This window comes from Lingula anatina, chromosome 10, assembly GCF_051362555.1.
Source record: "Lingula anatina isolate TDL-2025a chromosome 10, LinAna3.0, whole genome shotgun sequence".
In the NCBI taxonomy this organism is placed as follows: domain Eukaryota; kingdom Metazoa; phylum Brachiopoda; class Lingulata; order Lingulida; family Lingulidae; genus Lingula; species Lingula anatina.
In genome coordinates this window covers 6,609,302-6,629,474 of record NC_141776.1, presented here as the reverse complement: position 1 = coordinate 6,629,474, position 20,173 = coordinate 6,609,302, and the positions used below count along the sequence as shown (strand labels likewise).

At 38.1% G+C, this 20,173-nt stretch overlaps 2 protein-coding genes across 2 annotated transcripts; one reads left to right on the top strand and one right to left on the bottom strand.

The window, feature by feature from the left end:
* Positions 1–2,383: 2,383 nt before the first annotated feature.
* Positions 2,384–6,284, bottom strand: LOC106165305 (uncharacterized). Its single transcript, XM_013543469.2, has 6 exons — positions 5,711–6,284; positions 4,990–5,253; positions 4,089–4,541; positions 3,554–3,785; positions 3,133–3,261; positions 2,384–2,771 (listed from the first exon to the last, which is right to left on the bottom strand). Exons 1-6 carry the CDS (start codon positions 5,714–5,716, stop codon positions 2,596–2,598), a joined length of 1,260 nt encoding a protein of 419 aa, XP_013398923.2. The 5' UTR covers positions 5,717–6,284; the 3' UTR covers positions 2,384–2,595.
* An 8,367-nt stretch (positions 6,285–14,651) lies between these two features.
* On the top strand, positions 14,652–19,292 carry LOC147759463 (norrin-like). The gene is made up of 3 exons (XM_086996586.1): positions 14,652–15,538; positions 17,175–17,332; positions 17,870–19,292. Exons 1-3 carry the CDS (start codon positions 15,511–15,513, stop codon positions 18,089–18,091), a joined length of 408 nt encoding a protein of 135 aa, XP_086852712.1. The 5' UTR covers positions 14,652–15,510; the 3' UTR covers positions 18,092–19,292.
* Positions 19,293–20,173: the final 881 nt, after the last annotated feature.

The window sequence follows — 20,173 nt, the reverse complement described above, 5'->3', positions numbered from 1 at the left end:
TGGAATCTAAACTAAATATGTAACTCCAAATTTTAATTGAAATATTCGAATCCCGTTTTTCCCATTTATCAGGTAAAGGCCTATGAAATGATTTGGTAAAGAATAATTATATTTTCAAAATCTTTGTCTGTATTTTTATGCAGCCGCAAAAATTATACGAAATGGATAATGAACGGACCGAAAGAGTTTAACTAACGATATCTGTTTGACGACCGTGACAATTCTAGATCCGTAAGATTTTTGACATCACCGTATTGCAGATCACCACAAGTTAGTCCACTGAGCAGTGCCCCCACAGGAATTATGCAGTGGCATCTCTGATACTGCCACGACCTACGGGTTGATGCTTTTTAATTTCTGCCAAAGTATCGGCTCAAGAAAACCGTACGGCCATCGCCTGCCTCCACTGAAAAAGGTGCATACACGTAGCAAATGCTACCTACGCTTAAGTGTTCAACATTTGGCAAATTTTGTGTATCTTTGATCGGGAACTGTGTGTGTGCATTTTCATAAGTCTGCGAACGTTCCTAAAACCTTCATTAGTCCTGCACTTCACTTCCATCCACCTTCATATTATGGCACATCTTAATAAAGACCGGAGGTTCTGATGGAGACGTTAAGTGGAAAACCCACAACGACCGCCAGTTGAACCTGTCAATCGTGTTGGAACAATTTTGTTGATATATACTTATCGACGCTACGTTTATTATTTGATCAGGAGTCAATTTGTCGGCGTTGTAAAAAAACGTGCCAAGACGCTAGCATGAAGGACTAATCTGATATTCCCCATTTATGTTAGCATGATCGTGTTTCAAAATATGCCAGCGCACCGAGCCCATCCGTACGACCGAGGGAATATTAACAAATTGCATTTCCGTCACTTTCACACCCCGGCAGACCTTAATGAAAATTGGCATTTGCCGGTTCTGACGTTAAGTGGAAAATACACAACAAGCGTTTGTTGATTTCTGTTATAACAGGAACAAAAATGTTGGCTTAATGGCAGGTGTGGTGCCTATTACTTCCCCGGGGCTTAGTTGGATGTTTTTTTAATGTGCCAAGATGAAAGTATTAAAATAATTAGGTAGTTCCTAGTATGTAAATAATTGGGTGTTTTTCCGCCGTCTTAATGATCAGTGCGACTCACTCGTATCAATGAGTTGTAGTTTATTAAAACTCCTTGCTCGTATCTATCTTGGACTGGATTAATCTTTTGCATTTCGAACAAGTGCTAAATTAGTGAAATTACATGTATGTGTCTAATGATCATTACACCCGTGATCAGTCCTGCATATGCTTCCTCTGAACGGGCAAAATCAGTGATCTGCCACATATTTTATGTTGGAACAAAGGGTGGACACAGTGGGTGGGCGCCACCCCCAGAACTCCCCCACCCTCCCGCCCAAGAAAAAAAAGCGAGGAAAAGAATAAACTTTTCCATCTTTGCGCCGTATAAACATTTGCAGTATCGCCCACAGCTGCTGTTTTATATTTGCCTAGAGAAACGAGGTAAAAATATGCTTGCTCACTGCGACTACCCCCCTCCTCCCTCCCCAGAATGAATAAATGAATCATGGAGAGATAAGAGAAGAGATACTTGAAAAAAGTCATTCGTACATTGCTGTGTGCAATGTACTTCATCCAGTTTCAACGGCTCTATGATGATACATGTAAGTATTACATTAAAGCAATAATAACTCTTCGTTTCGGCCAAAAAATGAATTTTCCTGAAGTAAACAACAATTTTCCCATACTTACCAATGGTTAATGAATCCATTTTTACATTCAAAGTTAGTCCCTGGTTTTTTTCTAAAAAGTTTGGTTTTTTGTTAAAATCTCTTAAGAGATTTTAACAGAGTATAGACATCAATGGAGGTCACGTGGTCTAAAGACAAGTTCAAATATCAGAATAAAAGCTAAAACTGCTGTTTTTGTGGTTAAACAGAATATATTATATTTCTATGAGTTATTCACAAGGTTTTTATTGTGAAATATAGGTCTCATACAAAGAGTTATTATGCCTTTAAAAGTTCGTATCTCAGCTGCAGAAGCACACCGCTTACAAAACGACAAAGGAAATCCACAGAACACTATTTATTGAAAGTGCAATCCGAATGAAACAGAAATACGGCTATCTTCACAAGTCGGCGACAAGTGAGAATCATGATGATAAAGTTTTGCCCATTTCTGTAAAGTATACTGAAATTTAGTCTCCCCAATATTGTGAATTTTAAGTGTTTTTTTGCCAAAGGTGATAACCACTGAAAAATTGTACACGTAGAACGGCAATGGCGGCCGAAATACTTTGAAATATTTTAAAGTCAACATGCAACCGCTATTCTGATTTGATATCTGTGTCGCTTGCCAATTGTCATTATAGTTATACAAGAATCCACTTCCTGATGCTTAATTAATGTGGAGAGAGAACCGGTCTCTTTCCGTTCTAGGGGTTTTTCAATTTTCACTTAACATATTCATTTTCTCTGCATTTTAAATATTTATAATAAAACTGCCAGTGTTTTACATTGTGGTGCAGCTTCATGATTACAAAGACAATTTTTAAATATGTTTGTGTGCTGAAAGTTATAATGGCTTTCAGATGTGCAATTCTCTCTTCAGTTTCGTCTCCTTGGCCGATGTACGCACCTTCTCAGGCTGCCGCACCCGGAAAAAGTTCCCGATGTACACGCCGTCGTCTGCCTTGCACAGCCAGGGACTATTTCTCACGCGGTTTAAGGTGAAACGGAGCTCAGAGTTGTGCGTGAGGAGGCCTGAAATATGGAATTTCGTTTGGTAGTTGTTATTAATACCTAACTCTAAAAGAGATACCGTCATCACTGAATAAATAATTAAGAGTTCACTAATTTAATAAAGAAAGAAAGAAAGAAAGAAAGAAAAGAATAAAAATTGAATATGTAAAAAATAATAAATAGATATTACAGTCATATAAACAACTGAAATTAGATTAATAAACAAAGCAGTAAGATTCAAGTTTCCCTGACTTCATTAAGTGGTTGATCGGAAAATGTCGCATTACTTGTCAAAAATAGACAACTACAAGCCCCCGCCGTTTTCAAAAGTAATATTCTAGGTTTCATTTGGCCCTTGTCGTCAAATTGGACCTAATTTTACCTTGCAGTAATTGCTTTAGTTCTCGGCTAAGGTTGAGGACATCTCCATTGGGAAAGCTCAGTCTGACAGGAATGTTTGGTTGACCGTGGTAAGGTATTAGACCGGTGGCCATGTAGTAGAGGAGAACGCCTTAAGAGAAAATGAGATTATAATGCTCTACGTGCTCGGTAAGGCATGTTTGATTAACTCACTTAGTCCTATATCTTTCTTTTAGGTTGGTATCAGTTAATATTGGAAACGGGTAACAGTAAAGGTATTTTAGCGAATAACCGACGATTAGGGATACAGACCGATTGAAGGGGAGTGTATTTGCAGCTTTACAAAAGATCAGTAATCCGCTCAATTTATTTTTTCGTTATTAATTAATTTATTTATTAATTAATAAATATCTATTTTAATTTTAATTATTGCATTCACCCACCCATCGCCCACATGTCAACTCTCCGAGGATCGTAAGGAAAATTGGACAAGAGTTCTGGCGCCCGATACCCTGGCGATCCACACTTGGTATCAGTGAGCAGGGGGTCGCCATCTTTGTATAGAACGGCGGTGCCAAGGTCGCACAGTTTAAGGACGTTGCTTCTCGAGACCACGAACTTGCTGCATTTGACGTCGCGGTGTGCTATGTTGTTGTGATGCAGGTATTCCATCGCCTTAATGAATAAAATGTTCGAAAAAAATATGTAAATGCTGAGAAAAATATGAAAATACTGTCACTTAATCGGGAAATAGACGAAAAAAAAATTAAAAAAGAAGAAGACTAGAAAAGAAGAAAGAAAAACCTGCCACACATGCACACACACAGAAAAAAAACGTTATTTTTAAGATGATGTTACTTCTCAAACAACTTTCAAAAAACTTTCAAAAACTGAATTCTTTATAATGAATCATCGGTTTTTACGGTAAGATCTACTTCAAATAAAGGGCGCACTACAAGAAATAGACGAATATCTTACTTGGAAGATCTGTTTGAAGTATCGTCTGCTCACTGGTTCTATTAGAAACCCCGCTTTCCTGTGGGCCACAAGATGAGCCAAATCCCCGTTTTCACAGTATTCAGCAACCACTGCCAAGTGACCTCTGGTGACAAAAAACTCGTGCATTTTAATCAGGTTTTCGTGCCGTAGACTCTGTAAAAGTTCTATGTTGTCGGCCAAAAAACAACTTTTAAAAGAACCAGACGGTTTGTAGATCTCTCCGCTACTGTGGGCGGTTGCATCGCTGGACTTGTTTCCGCCGCGCTGGATGAGTCGGATGGCCACGCGTTTCAGGTCGCTCTCGTGCCGTCCGACTAGGGCGCCGCAACCGAAATTTCCATCGTGCGGAAGTTCTCGGAGGACGGTGTATCCTTGAGTGGCCAGGTCCGACGCTGCCCCGTCCAGTTCGGGCCCCAAGTACACCGGACACGGCTACAACAGTGAAACATAGGGTGATTTCATGGCAATAAATATATGTGCTATGGTCCATGAAGTGAAAATAGACGAAGTGCGCAAATAATCAATCTTAAAAATTTAGGAGGGTTCGGTATATTGATTATTGTCATCTGTGGTATGAAGCACAGATATGTCATCCTTTATAATCTTGTTAAAAAATGATACTATGCCGAAGCATTTTAGGTTTTGAGAAAAATATGGTCAAGCGCTTCATTGGTCCTTGTCCTTCCTAAGGGTAATTGGGTTATTACTATAATAATAATAATAATAATAATAATAATAATAATAATAATAATTATTATTATTATTATTATTATTATTATTATTATTCCTTTTAGTTTCATAGAGATAGATATAGATTATGAAAATTCTATCAGATCTCTGAGAACAAAGCACAGGTTTCCTAGGCTTACTATAGGCTTACCTTATGCTGCTGCTCGGTGGTATCACACCACGCGTCTCCAATGCCACAAACAATCCTCATGGCCTGATGGCCGGCCCTTTCTTTATAACCAGCAGCCTCCTCCGCGTCACCAGGCAGGCGTACGTAGGCCGTGAAGTGGTGCCCCGTGGCTTTCTTGCGGTGATCCCCGGCACTTAATTCCTTCATCCCCTGACGTTTACTGGCCATGGTGTTGTCCACAGAGGAGCATGCCCTTTTCTTTCCACGGAACTGGTTGCCTAGAGACTACACGTTAGGGGGATAAAACATGGTCATGAGCAGAGAGTGGAAGGGATTTGGAAATATGCACGGAAAAAGAAGATTTAGAATGTCTTATATAAAATCTACATACATGTATAAACTCGGACATCTAAAACATAGCAGAGTCTTTGGGTAATGTTATATATTGAAGATTCATATCAAATCACTGTATAGATCTTTAAGAAATAAATAAGTTATTATAATGTGCATCTATGAAAATCTACTATAAAGATGTAAAATCTAATCCAAGCTTTCGGGCGCTAGACCTTCTTTACGGATTTGAAAAAAATTCTTTAGATGCATCATTATAAAAACTTCACGTGTAAAGTTATAAAACACTATAAAATAAAATTCGATACATATTTTCTGAGGACACATTCGCATTTAAACGGTAATAATGTATATTAATAAATATCCCTTTGGTGAATCAATTTCTACGTACCTGCATTAGCTTTCGCAAACCTGGTGGTAGTTCAGTCGCCAGTTTCTGTGTGTAAACTTTCTTATTTATATTCCCTGATGTTTTCTTACATCTTTTCCCCACCCGGGGCTTGTTGCTACGCTGAGCGTAATCACGGCAACGTTGTTACGAATGTTCTTATTGGTTGCGTTTAATGGTGACGCACATGTGACGTAACAATCAATTTACGTCGCACCAACATTAATAATAATACTGCGTCGCATTGTTACTGTTGCAAACAGGCATGGAGACGTCCAATTTTTGTTTATATACAGGAACGTTCTCCCCAGTGATAACAAAGATGCCATTTAGTGGCATCACGTCAAATATTTCATAATTCATTTTCTTGATATAGAAATATATACTACATCGAAAATCTTTTCATGCATTATATAGCCTATATATATACATAAATCTATCAATATATTTAAAACAGACAGGTATATATAATCAGATAAATACTTGTGTATGGCCACAAGACGAATTGCACACAGAAAGTTACTCTTTTGTTCATTACTGATGAACCAATTACAAAACAAAAACTAATTAGCTTTAAAATATAAGAACTCGATTTGAGCCTTGAACAAATGCCTTCGAGTACATAATAATAATAATAATAATAATAATAATAATAATAATAATAATAATAATAATATTCAATTCAATCAATTTGGCTAATGCAACTGACTGACGCATTTTTTAAAACTAATTGTACGAAATACTCTTTGCAAATTAACGACTGAACACATAGAATGAAGTAGAAGAAGCAGGATGGATAAGGGGGCAAATCTAAGTACACTGGACCAAAAAAGTTCGGAAGCATCGTTATTTTGAATAATTATAAAATAACCGTTTGAGCTAAGGTAAATATTTTAACAAATTAAAGATGGATTGTGCACTCATCATTTATAAAAACATTGCAGATTTTCCCACTACATTACATATTTTCATAATTAAAAAAACAATTTCATGTTTCTGAACTTTTTTGTTGAGTGTATTTTCCCGAGACAGGCAATACTATAACTCTCAGGTACACGATACACGACGGTACCTTATATGTGATACAACACGAAAGGCAGACAAGTTTTAGATTTTGCCTTAACATCCAATGCTTCCTTTTTCCATGAATCTTATACACCTTGTGGAAATGCGTTCTTTAACTCATACTTTTTTAATATTTGCAGTGGGAACTCAACACCTCCTTGCAGTTTTGAGGTTGTATGATTTTGAATTTCGTTGTCTTGTCACTATTTTTCTACAAAAGTTTATAGAAATCAAAAATATATCACATATATATCACATATCTAAATGCACTGCCACACCTAGCGTAAAGTACTAACGTATGAGAAAAATTGTCCATACACAGACAAGAACAAAGGGTTCGTTAGACTTACGTCGCTACTCGAAGGGAAATAAAGTGTTTTGAGCATGTTCAAAAACAATTTCATACGCTGCTTATGCCTTTATTTTATTAGGCCTAAAACAGGGTGATTCTATACGCTTTATTGATGTCACATATGATACTCATGCGCACCTCATGACGCTAGGTGAGACAGAGCCATTGGTATTGCCAATATTAATTTCCTCGTAACGCTTTATTTTGCCAATTATATTCGCCGCTCTTATCGAGAATGTAACCATATACGCATATTCTCCTACTGAAAATGCATAGTTTATTACACACTGTTTTGAGGCGATTCTATTTAAGATGAAGAAGGTCCTTTAAATTACGTCTAAATTTAGTCCCCACGAGGCCGTAAATAAAAAAATTAACCGATGAATTCAAAGCGCTCAACACGTACACCACTGGTTGTACCCAGTCAATGATACAGTAGTACTGGGAAGATATGAACCTTTCCTGTAGAGCGATGGCAGGTGTAAGGAAACAATAAGGTATTACAGCTAGCAGGTAACATATCAGGAGAGAGGTCACAATTTTAGTAAGGTGGCCAGATGGGCCTGTCTTGGAGACTATCATCCCAGCGACACTTTTGGCGTTTTTCTTCATAGCAATGGCAATTTTAGCATAAAGCGTGATCACAGTAACGATTGGGGCTATCTGGTTGAGAAAAATTGGCAAAATGAGGCGATACACGTAGCTGAAGAGATTTCCTAAGTCCTTTGTTTTAACAGTGTGGCAGAGGTCTGTAGAGTTTGCTCTGCAGCTTGCAAAACCGACTACATCGGCTTCAAAAAACTTTGGGGTTTGGTACACTATAACCAAAAAAATCATGACGTATGAACGGCGACGCCATTTGGAGACGGTACGACTTTGAAAGGTGGATATTGGCTTGGTCATAGCCAAATATCTATCATAGGCGACCATGATTACAAAATAATGCGAAGATAGCTTTGAGACTAAGAGGATTGGCCAAATATACTTGATGTACGGCTGGACAGAGACAAAATACCATGGCACCCAGCCCGTGTATACGTTAAGAGCCGGTAAGGATACACAAATCACGAAAGTAAGCAGAAAAAGGTTGCCCATGACGGCAATCCATGTCAATAAGTAAGTGGTGGACGTGAGTGTTTTCTCTTTAGAAAATGTCAACACTGACATGATGTTGAAAATAATTCCTGTTATGCAAACAACATTGCTTGCGACTCCAAGAATACAAAATATAAACAGATTGAAAGGTGTTTTACCATGTGCTGTGTTGAACACGACGTCATTTTTGAATTCTCCCAAATCAACCGACTGATTGAATGAGTTGTTCTCTGGCTGTGACCAATTCTCCATTTGACTTGTTTACTACATAAATTAAGTCATTTTTTTATTTATGTAAACCATTCGTTCAAGTGAAAATCATCTGTGAAGATATTTGCAAATGACAAAATGATCCTAATTTTATTTAAATAGTTAAACTCTTCGTAACGCCGTAGAAGATATCACCCAATTCTTTGGAATGCAGTCAAAATTTTACCTCAAAGGTCTTTGGTCTCTGCCCTTTGGTTTACAGGAATGAAGCTTCAGTAAAAATCCCTATTCTGCACACTTCAAGGACTCATGGTTCGATCATCTAAGACATTTCTCAATTCGACAAAGATTTTATACCAAGATGCATGCTCCTCATCAATATCTTAATAAAAGTCTTGTTATCTTTATGATTAACGCAATAAAGACAAGAATTAGGCGTGAAGATTAGATATTCATTTGGATTATAACGGACCTTTATTATGTACAGGATACTGCTTTACCTTATTTGTTTTAATTCCAAAGTAACGAGTGTGGTTTTGATGAAAATCGCAATTATTCCTTTCCCTTCGCCTCCTTTCTAATATTTTGGTAAACAAAATGCAAATCTGAATGAATGAATGTGTATACATTTATAGACGGATATATTGATCAAATAGGTAATGTATATGAAAAAAAAAAAACAAAACAAATGAAAATTAGATTAAAAAATGAAAATTTGTCGTACAAGTTAGCTGCATTAGTGGCCTCTTCGAAAAACAAAATCACTCTGACTTGCTCATCTGATTAACACATCTCTTTTCTTTTCTCTTTTCACTTTACTCCTTTTCTTTTTTGACTAAACAAGATTAATTTTATTCAAAACTAGCCACTGCACCTACTGTATCTTACAATCTATCACGTATGGGAGCTGAAAAAAAAACTTCGTAACCCCTTGGTCAATCGTCAATTGACTAGCCTAAAATGATAACAACTCTTACATTGTAAACAACTCATACAAATAAAATATATCTTAATTATTGTAACACCAAAAGGACGGCTAATGCAAATTTGGAATCTGTTTGCCACCAGACCACGTGCCTCCATAGATAGCTACCCTCTATAATAATCACTTCAGCAAGTTATACCATCATGTTCCAAAAAGCCAAACGTTTTAGAAAAAAAACCCACAGGGACTATAGCTTTGAATGTCAGAACGGATTCATGAACCATTGGTAAGTGTAAGGAAAATTGTCAAGAATCCATGTTTGTTGGCCCAAATGAACAATTGTTATCATTTTAATAATTTGTTAGGGTGAAAAAAGCAAATGGAAATGATCGAGGATTATCTGCATCACCACGGGCAATTCAACATTCATGTTTACACATATTCTGCGTGTATCTCGCAATTCATATGAAATAGCTAAAACTGAAATCTACCGGTACAGGATAGTTAAATTTGATCGCGTCCCGAGGAGAAGGAAATAAAGGAAACAGGATGGGTGCGCAGACAGATAGAACTCAGGTGCCAAGACAGGCCGCACTGGAAGTCTCTGATGACAAGCTTTACGTGCAAGTGTGCACAAAGAGTATCAAGTGAAGAAGTTTAAGAATTTGTGTAAACATTCAAGGCAACAAGCACATTTGACAATATTCTGAGACACCGTGAACAAATGCCTTCTTTAACTAATATTTTTAATACCCGTGGAAGGAAGTGAACCCCATGCTACCTTACTGTATACATTGAATATCATTGACTTGTGTCAATAATAAAGCTTACTTGAACGTAAGATCACAAATGCATGATGAGCAACTATAAACCGTTTTTAACCGCCAATCATGATTCAAAACTTACATCGAAGTCATATACACTGTACATATATATTTATGTTGATAATTACAGACTGTTGTGACAATCTCATTCAATATGTAGAAGGTTCTTTAAATAACGTCTAAATTTAGTCCCCACGAGCCCGTAAATAAAAAAATTAACCGATGCATTCAAAGCGCTCAACATGTAAACCATTGGTCGGGCCCAATCAATGATATGGTGGTACTGGGAAGATATGAACCTTTCCTGTAGAGCGACGACTGGTGTAAGAAAACAATAAGGTATTAAAGCAAGCAGGTAACATATGAGGAGAGAGGTTACAATTTTAGTGAGGTTACCAGATGGGCCTGTCTTGGAGACAGTCATCCCAGCGACACTTTTGGCGTTTTTCTTCAGAGCGATGGTAATTTTAGCATAGAGCGTGATGACGGTGACGGCTGGACCTATCTGGCTGAGAATAATTGGCAAAATAAGGCGATACACGACCCTGTAGAGATTTCCTAAGTCCTTTGTTTTAACTGTATGACAGAGGTTGGTAGAGTTTGCCCTGCAGCTTGCGAAACCGACTACATCGGCTTCAAAGAACTTTGGGGTTTGGTACACTATAACTAATAAAATCATGAGGTATGAGCGAGCACGCCATTTAGAGACTGTGCGACTCTTAAAGGAAGCGATTGGCTTGGTTATAGCCAAATACCTGTCATAGGCAACCATGATGACAAAATAATGCGAAGCTAGCTTTGAAGCCAAAACTATCGGCCAAATAAACTTGATATGCGGTTGGATGGAGGCATCATACCATGGCACCCAGCCCATGTATGCGTTTAGACCCGGTAAAGATACACAAATTATGGACGTAAGCAGAAACACATTGTCCATGACGGCAATCCATGTCAATAAGTAGGTGGTTGACGTGAGTGTTTTCTCTTTAGAAAATGTCAACACTGACAAGATGTTAAAAAGTGTTCCTAATATGCAGACAGTATTGCCCGCAACTCCCACAAACCAGAATATAAACAGGTTAAAAGGTGTTTCACCATTTGCTGTGTTGAACACGACGTCATTTTTGAATTCTCCCAAATCAACCGACTGATTGAATGAGTTGTTACACAATGTATCTGGCTGTGACCAATTCTCCATTTGACTTGTTTGCTGACAAAGGAAAAGCGTTACATTGAAAAGTAAAAATGTTGAAAACGCCGTAGAAGACCGAACCCAATACTTAAGAATGCCGTGAACATTTTACCTGTAATGTCTTCGTTTACCGCCCTTTAATGAACAGGTAACGAAGCTTCGGCTAATTTCCCTACTCTTCACCCTTCGAGAAGTCCGGGTTTCATCTAAGACATCACTTGATTCGGAATAGATTTCATACAAAGGTGCATACTTCTCATATATATATCCCAATAAAAGTCTAGTTATCTTCCTGATTAACGCATTTCGGGCATGAATTAAATGTGAAGATTGGGTATTTGGTTGGGCTATAACGGGCCTAAATCACCGGAAACTGCACTTTACCTAATTTGTTTTACATGTAATTTCAAAGTTATGAATGTGGTTTTGATGAATACTGTAAATATGATCTTTTCCCTCGACATTTTTCTAATATCTAGGTAATTAAACATGTATAGAAGGTCCTTTAAATTAAGTCTAAATTAGGAACCCACGAGACCGAAAATGAAAAAAAAACCTGCATAACTGAATGAACGTATTCGTCTATAGAAACATATATTGAACAAAACAGATAAAGTATTTGAAAAGAAAGAAAAAAAAAATCAACAAAAGCATAATAAAACAGAATTAAAAATGAAAATTTGTACCTGTAAGCTTTGCATGAGTGCCTACTTTGAAAAATAAAATCAATCTGACTTGCTCATTTGATTGACATAAATTTGTTTTTTACACATTCATTTTTTGACTAAACAAGATTTTTTTTATTTTGGAACTAACCATTTAACCCTTCTTACAACCTATCACGTATGGGAGCTAAAACATTCGTAACTCAATTGCCTATCTAGCCTACATGTATAATTACCTAGAATGCTTGATTGAAAAAAATATGCAAATGAAAACAAGGGTTATTTGCATGGCAGCAGGGAATTCAATATTTATGTTTATATATTAATTTTATTTGTATCCTGAAATTCAGTTGAAATAGCTTTAGGCTGCTAACAGGTACAGAATAGTCAAATTTGATTGTGCCCCGTGGAGAACAAAATAAAAAGAACGGTATGGACACGTGAACAAGTACAATTCAGGCACTGGTAGTCTCTGGAGACAACTTTATGTGCGGGGCTGCACGAAGAATATTATCAAGTGACGTTGAGATGGAAAGTAAAATAGGTTTTTTATGGACCGCCCTGTAGAAGTTGGATAAAAAAAGATTGGCTTATATGGAAGTGTGTAAGGGCCACAACACCAACACCAAAAACAAAACTCACAACAGCAACACAAAACTCACAACACCAACACCAAAAACAAAACTCACAACAGCAACACAAAACTCACAACACCAACACCAAAAACAAAACTCACAACAGCAACACAAAACTCACAACACCAACACCAAAAACAAAACTCACAACAGCAACACCAAACTTCACAACACCAACACCAAAAATAAAACTCACAACAGCAACACCAAAACTCACAACACCAACACCAAAAACAAAACTCACAACACCGAACAAAGAGCGCTTTAAACAAACCTGAGTATCATGTATACCGTATCATGTCTGCATTAGATAACCACTCTACTTGACCCACTTCAGTGGCCATTAAAGAACAATCAATTGTCAAGTTTAAGGCCTTTGATTGAACAACCATATTTTCTCTTATATTTTAGTTTAGAGGTAAAAACTAAAATAGGATAGAAAATTTGGTTACTTTGGCTGCTTGGCACGACTGTCTATCCTGCTTCTGTGAAAAAATCTTAGATGATCTGATTAAGATTAAAATGGACCATTTTCTCTAGAAGGGTTGGAATTGCCACTTCTCTTTAATTTGCAACCTTGACAAGTGATTGATTGTTCTTCAATGACTACTGAAGTCGGTCAAGTTGGAATAGAAACCTGGTGCAAACATAATACACATGATTCTCAAGTTTGCTACAACGTGCTTGTTGTTGCCAAAGCAACCAAAGTAATTGATATGTGATTGATATGTAGGAATAGATTCAGTAATTGACAGATGACTCTTAATTTATTCTACGTTACGTTATTATTTCTACAAGGACTACATCTTACATTACTGGTGAGCTTTATTTTTATAAACACTGTGCCCCAACAGTTGAATCCGAAATCTCAATTAAGCTTTATTGTGTAAAAAAGTAAGACTCAAACTTAACATATTGAAGGGTTGGAACTGCCTGTACTCTTTCATGTGTAGGCTTGACAATTGATTGATTATTCTTTAATGGCCACTGAAGTGGGTCAAGTGTGAGTGGTCATATAGTGCAGACATGATACGGTATACATGATACTCAGGTTTGTTTAAAACGCTCTTTGTTTGGTGTTGTGAGTTTTGTTTTTGGTGTTGGTGTTGTGAAGTTTGTTTTTGGTGTTGGTGTTGTGAGTTTTGTTTTTGGTGTTGGTGTTGTGAGTTTTGTTTTTGGTGTTGGTGTTGTGAAGTTTGTTTTTGGTGTTGGTGTTGTGAAGTTTGTTTTTGGTGTTGGTGTTGTGAAGTTTGTTTTTGGTGTTGGTGTTGTGACCCTTACACGCTTCCATAGGCTTATGCCATTATTTTCTGCATCATTGCATTAGGGGTGACACACTTATTTTGCTAGGGGAGTATTTTATGGCAGCGCTCCGATTTTTATTACTTCTTACCAAGTAGTAGAACAATATCTTAAAATAACATTTCTAATTAATGACCTCTGAAAATAGGGTTGCATCCCCTGAACTTTCCCACCCACTGAATCGTCCACATCAACCCCTCACGCCAGTCATAGGTGCAGTCAGGTGGACGACTTGACTGACATGTCGCCTTTGACACCGCTATTGTTTCCCAGAAAAGGTCCACACTCTTCACGATCAAGTGGGGCGTTGGTCAATCAAATGCACCTGGGTTGTGATTATTCTCCGTCTGCCTTCACTTTCCAGAAACACGTGTCCGCTGTAAGGGCACATTTTACACACAAATATTTTTCCATGACTGCATGATGTGGGCTGTGCCACCCTGTGTTTTCAGAGGTCATTGGCAAGTTGAACTCCCCTGTATTATTAACACACTGGAAACGTTCGAGACATACTGGCAATAGATGGGAGTTGGTTGTGACCTTTGAAATTCAGGGTGCAAGTGTACCGTCATCACAGTGAGTCAGCTTTAATAAGGCCCTGCGAGGGAGGGCAAGACGGCCGAGCACGGGGGTAAGAGGCAAAGGGGGAGGAAGGGTGGGCTGGAGCCGATGGGGCACCCACGTACGCCTCTGATGCGCCGACCTACTGTATTATCACATAATATATCGTTACCTACAATAAAATTTATTTTAACGTGACGTACGACTTGGCTTCCACAGCAATTTCCACAAAAACTGCACAAAAGTCACCCCTCTTCGTCTGGCAGTACCGATGTATCCCAGATGGCCATGGCGTTGTTATTATTGGTTTCACCTTGCTGCCTTGGTTTAGTTTTATTAGGTAAATTGTATACGTTGTGATGAGAGAGCGCCAGTCTGCTCCGGAACACACAGTGGGGCCACAGATGGTATAATAGGGAATGAAGCGGCTGAACGGTTCTGGGATTACATACAACAAGTACTAAACGACAAATAATTTCTAGGAAATGGAAGGAATTGGGAATACTAATATGATTTAGAGATGTGTGATGGACTAAATTGAGGACAGTTTAGTTCAATTCATTATTATGTATATAATTTTATCAGTCTGAGCCAAATATATATGATATTAGCCTACTCTCCCTAGAGACGTAAGGATCTACGAATTTACTGACCTAAAGCAGGAACAGTGGCCAGTAAATGAACAAATTTACAAAATTTCAAGCACCCAGCTTCAATTTCACTGGCATTTTTGGCGTGAACCCAACGTAAAGTCGAAGCTTGCCTCATCATATATTGTTCATTTCTCAGCCAACTATATATGAAAGGTCCTTGCGCAGATATTACAGTTTCTGAGCGACGACAGATCAAGCAGATTGCTAACTTCACCTTTATGACCTTCACCTTGCCTGAGATGCGACAGCGTCTCTGACACCGTTCTTACAGCTGTCGTGAAGTCGAGTCGAAGTCTTCTCGAGAATGATGTTTACAATTGCACAATGTGGGATTCATACTATAGATTATTGGGTAAGTCTTATTCAGTACCCATAAGAGAGTTTGATGCGATTTGAAGAACCGTTCCTTTTTTAACTTTTTGGTAAAATTTAGATGCAGTAATTTGCAATGGGCACGTATCAAAATTCGAATTGCACTTTCTTCACTTTTTAAAATCAGAAACCATTGATGTTTTCCTAGAACGAGTGTCTGTATAATGAATTTTTATGGGCACGGTGTGAACGATGTGTGTGAACGATGACAGTGGTTAAACCGCCCCTACCCAATGAACTACATAAATTTACAAGAGAAGCGCATGTACTATACTTCATCACTTTCTGTTAAAAATGCTATTACACTGTATATTGTCAGAGAAATAGTGTGGATCACCGCCCACTATTGATGTCGTAGGTCACAGGCAGGTTGGGATATATGTTTCATTTAGGCACTCAAAGATATATAATTACAGGTATATCAACCCTCTTTTCATTTAGTGCTCGTTTAAAAAAAGCGTAACAGAGTAGGCCTACCCCATACTCCGGATGATTCATGTATGACACGCAAATCTGACACATTTTTAGCACTTATTTCCATTGCATCTTCCATTCTCTTTTCAAAGCAATGGATCTATAGCTGCCTATTTCCAGAGTTGCAGCGCTGGCAACCCCGCTGCCAAGAGAAAAATAACACAGATGCTAGACCCCCTTCATGTTGACAAGTCTGTTTATAAATTTAGTCTTAAAATTGCCCCCCTTTTGACTCTAGTCTATTTGTCATGTTCAAACGCTTCCTTCTGCTTTCCTTATTCTGTCGAATGTAAGGTAAAAATACACAGTAGATCTATAACTTTTAAAAATCTGCTTTTGGAAATTCAAATTCGTAAAAAATGACCCCAGTTTTTTCACGACATTCTCTGTAACGACAACCGCATGTTAGCTCTGGCAAACCATGTGTGAAAGGAGGAAACATGCTAATAGTAAAATTGAAGAATGTTCTTTTTGCCCCGAGTCATTTTTTTAGCGAAAGAGAGCTACGTCCCGAGCCGCTCGTGGAGAAAGACCGTTTCTTTTCTATGGGTTTCCAACAGAGGAGCGCATGATGTACGTGCTATTTGCCCCCAAGATAAAGATTCAAATTGATACGTATATACAGGTAATAGATTCTACATCGTTGGCCCAGCACGAATGTAAATGAATAAATATTCTGCGTCGCAAAAAATAAGCGCCCCAAACCAATACAATTCTGCCTGTCAATGTCAGTTGCTCCTACGTACGAAATGATTAGGAAGTTTGTGATTTCTGTAGAAATTTTCCTCAAACCGGGTGTTATTTCATTACGTTTGTTTATTTATTACATATTTTAACAGATGATGTGGAATAAAAATTGAATGCATGTATAAACCGATTGCAAGAACTCTTATTTTGTTTATTTTTCGTGTTTGATTTCATCAAAAGGAGTAGGAATAGAACCCCTACATTAATTTGACGTGTTATAGCCAATTATGTTTCACAGGTAGAGTAGTGAAAGATGATATGCTTTACGTATTATAGGTTCGTTATTTTTCAGGCCCGCTGATGTCTTTTAAATCTCCCAAATGAAATATAGAAGTTTATTGTGTCAATTATTCATTAATCCAAGTATCTATCAGCTCTTATTTATATTTTTTTAGGTGTGAGAATGCGCTCAGAGGGTGGTCACGTGGCCATGATGTGTTCCGTGTTGCTGTGCTATGTCGTTGTAGGAAGTGCCGTAAAGTGGGAGAGTAGATGTATGCGACATTACAAAGTGCATCTGATACGGCATCCAGCCAGGGAATGTGAAACAAAGGTACTTGTATGAAATTTTATGCTGAGTTCACGGTGTGATAATAAAAATGTAATGCATCTATCTCTCTCTCTCTCTCTCCAATACTATGAACTCCGAGTAATTCATGTGCATCCTTAAATAAAAGTTCGTTCTGCGAAATTCACTAGTTGAGGCCCCGGGCCGCTTTGGGCCATTTCTCTGTTAGTCCAGATGTTAATTTTTTCAAAAATCGATCAATTATTCGTTTATGTGAATAATACGTGTACTTTTAAAATCAAATGTTAAAACAAGTGTGTGTGTGTGTGTGTGTGTGTGTGTGTGTGTGTGTGTGTCGGGGGGGGGGGGGAGGGGGGTACATGTAAGTATATTCACCTGAATAGCCTCATTCCCTGATGAAGATGCTCTGCTAGACATCGAAATATTGGAGGTAACTATTTCAATATTAAGCTGTTGACTGAAGGAAGATTACTTCATTTTTAAGAAATTTCTTTAATAAATGAACAGTCATACGGTCAACAACTACTGGTCTTTACTAAGCGACTTCTCCCTACGTTCCAGACAGTTCTGCTGACGAGATGTGAAGGCTTTTGCTCCCGGTCTTCCACGGAGTCGTTGGTCAGTTTTCAGCCGGTCCTGCTCTACCCCTTTCACCACCGCTGTGAGTGCTGTAGAGACAGACTCTCCGTCATGAAGGCTCTACGCCTACAGTGCACCGACGGGAACTTTGTGTTTGCTACATATAGGTATATTATCCGATGTGGCTGTGACCTGTGTGTATAGTTGGCCTTAAAACAAACCAGGAACAGCGAGAAAACGGCATTTTTCAAATGTGAACGACACCGAGGCTGCAGTGAGATGATGCGGTTTAAATGCGTATGTTCCATGTATATAAGACTGGATCCTACGTCAATGAACTTGGATTTAACATGTGCATGGTGGTTCTTATATGTATTCACATGAAAGAGAGACTTCAGACTTCAGTGTGGCCACGATATTTTGTGTTTTGCTACATATACTGTACTATAAAGTGCATTTTTATGTGCTCTTCTGATAATGAGAGAGGAGAGAGCGCACCTAAAACTTTGACTGTACAGACTTTTGTGTGGTGACCGCTCTTTTTTGTCATGCCATCTGGTATCGATTCAACATCTGTACATACTTTGTTTATATGTAAGAAAGATATAGTGACCCGACAGAAAACGCCATCCAAACCTGGTCCAGTAAAATCCTTATCTTGCCATAAATCTGTTCAAATTTAGTACAGACCTTATAAACGTATTAGGCGTTTACTAACACTACCCGCAAATCTTTAAGCACTAACGCCCATATTACCACAAAACCCACGAATTAACCAACACACCGTACAATTATTTAGCACCAACAAAGTGATACCTAGCACTACCATTCATCCACTTTGGTGGCGCTGGTTAATTTGTGGGTTTTGATGTAAATATGGGTGTTAATGCTAAAAGATCTGCGGGTAGAGTTAGTAAACGCCTAACCCATTTATAAGGCATGTTGTAGGTATGTATATGACTTACAAGTATGTAAGGCAAATACTGGTGTATGTATAAATGCTGACCCCCGGCAAGTTCGAGGTTTTCTCCACTCCCACCCCCCACCCCAACCCCCGTTTCAAGTGTTGCTAGCAAACTGATGACTTTTAAAAAGCTTTTTTTCGCATTTTTTGTAATCGGCTCCATGCAGACTCCAGGATAAAATGCTGTAAGGGGCAAGTGTATCAAATAAGGTCTTGAAAAGGTCAGTCTGTTGTACCAGTTGGGTTGATAGCATTATCCTTTCAAGTGACATACTTAGAAAACAACAAAGTGAGAAACCACATAAATTGTGCTTAAATGTTGTGCAGCAAATTTGAAACAGGCCTTATATTATTGGAACAAAGCCTCGGATTTGGCTAAACTTCAGTACATATGCTTGGTATTAAATGCTGTTAAAATAAATTGAATATGTACAAAGCCTACTGAAGGTCGTATTTTACTAGCACTAGTTTCTTTTTACGTGACGCTCTTCGCATAAAAAGCTGAATACATACTTTTGTTCCCTTTTGAGAGGCGACTTCTGCAAATCGAGCTTAGATCTAGCTCGTATTCGATTAATTATATATCAGGAATTATTATTTAACTATTTAAAAATGACGTTGATAATAATGATTTTGCCACCCACTAAAATGTCAATTTTCAAGGCGGGCTGGCTCTGGGCGCATACCTATTGAAACTATATCGGTCTCCGTAGATCGATCCAACTCTGCGGGGACTCTCGCTGAATGCAATCAGATTAACAGATGAACGCCCCTCCTCGTGTTTAGTGAAATGCAGAAAAGATGATTATACTAGTAAGTTGGAAACAAGAGGAAGCATGTTAATCTGTTAACCTGATTGCATTCAGCGAGAGCTCCCGGGGAGTTGGATCGATCTTTGGAGACCGACAGTTTCATTGTGAATGATCCCTTTTGCGTTACCTGAACACAGTACGTCACAATCTACAATCGCGACGTCACGTCGTAATTTTCCGCAGATGGCTAATTTTCTTTTCATTTATGATATTGCAAATAATGGATGCTAAGATTGGCATATCATGTCCGGTACCAATATTCTGTCAAGTTTCTAGATGTTTGTACGAAATCGACATACGCATGTCCGAAATTCTTTCCGGGGTACTTACAGCTGCCATGCAATCACACGAAGGGTGTGTTAGATGTGAAAGAACATATTTCCATGTTGTGCGTATATCAATAAATAAACAAAATATATAAATAAATTTAAATTGTTCGTTTGCCTCACTGGAAGTGACAGTAATAGAACTGCCTGTACCTTGTGCATGTACTATGGATATGTTGCTGAG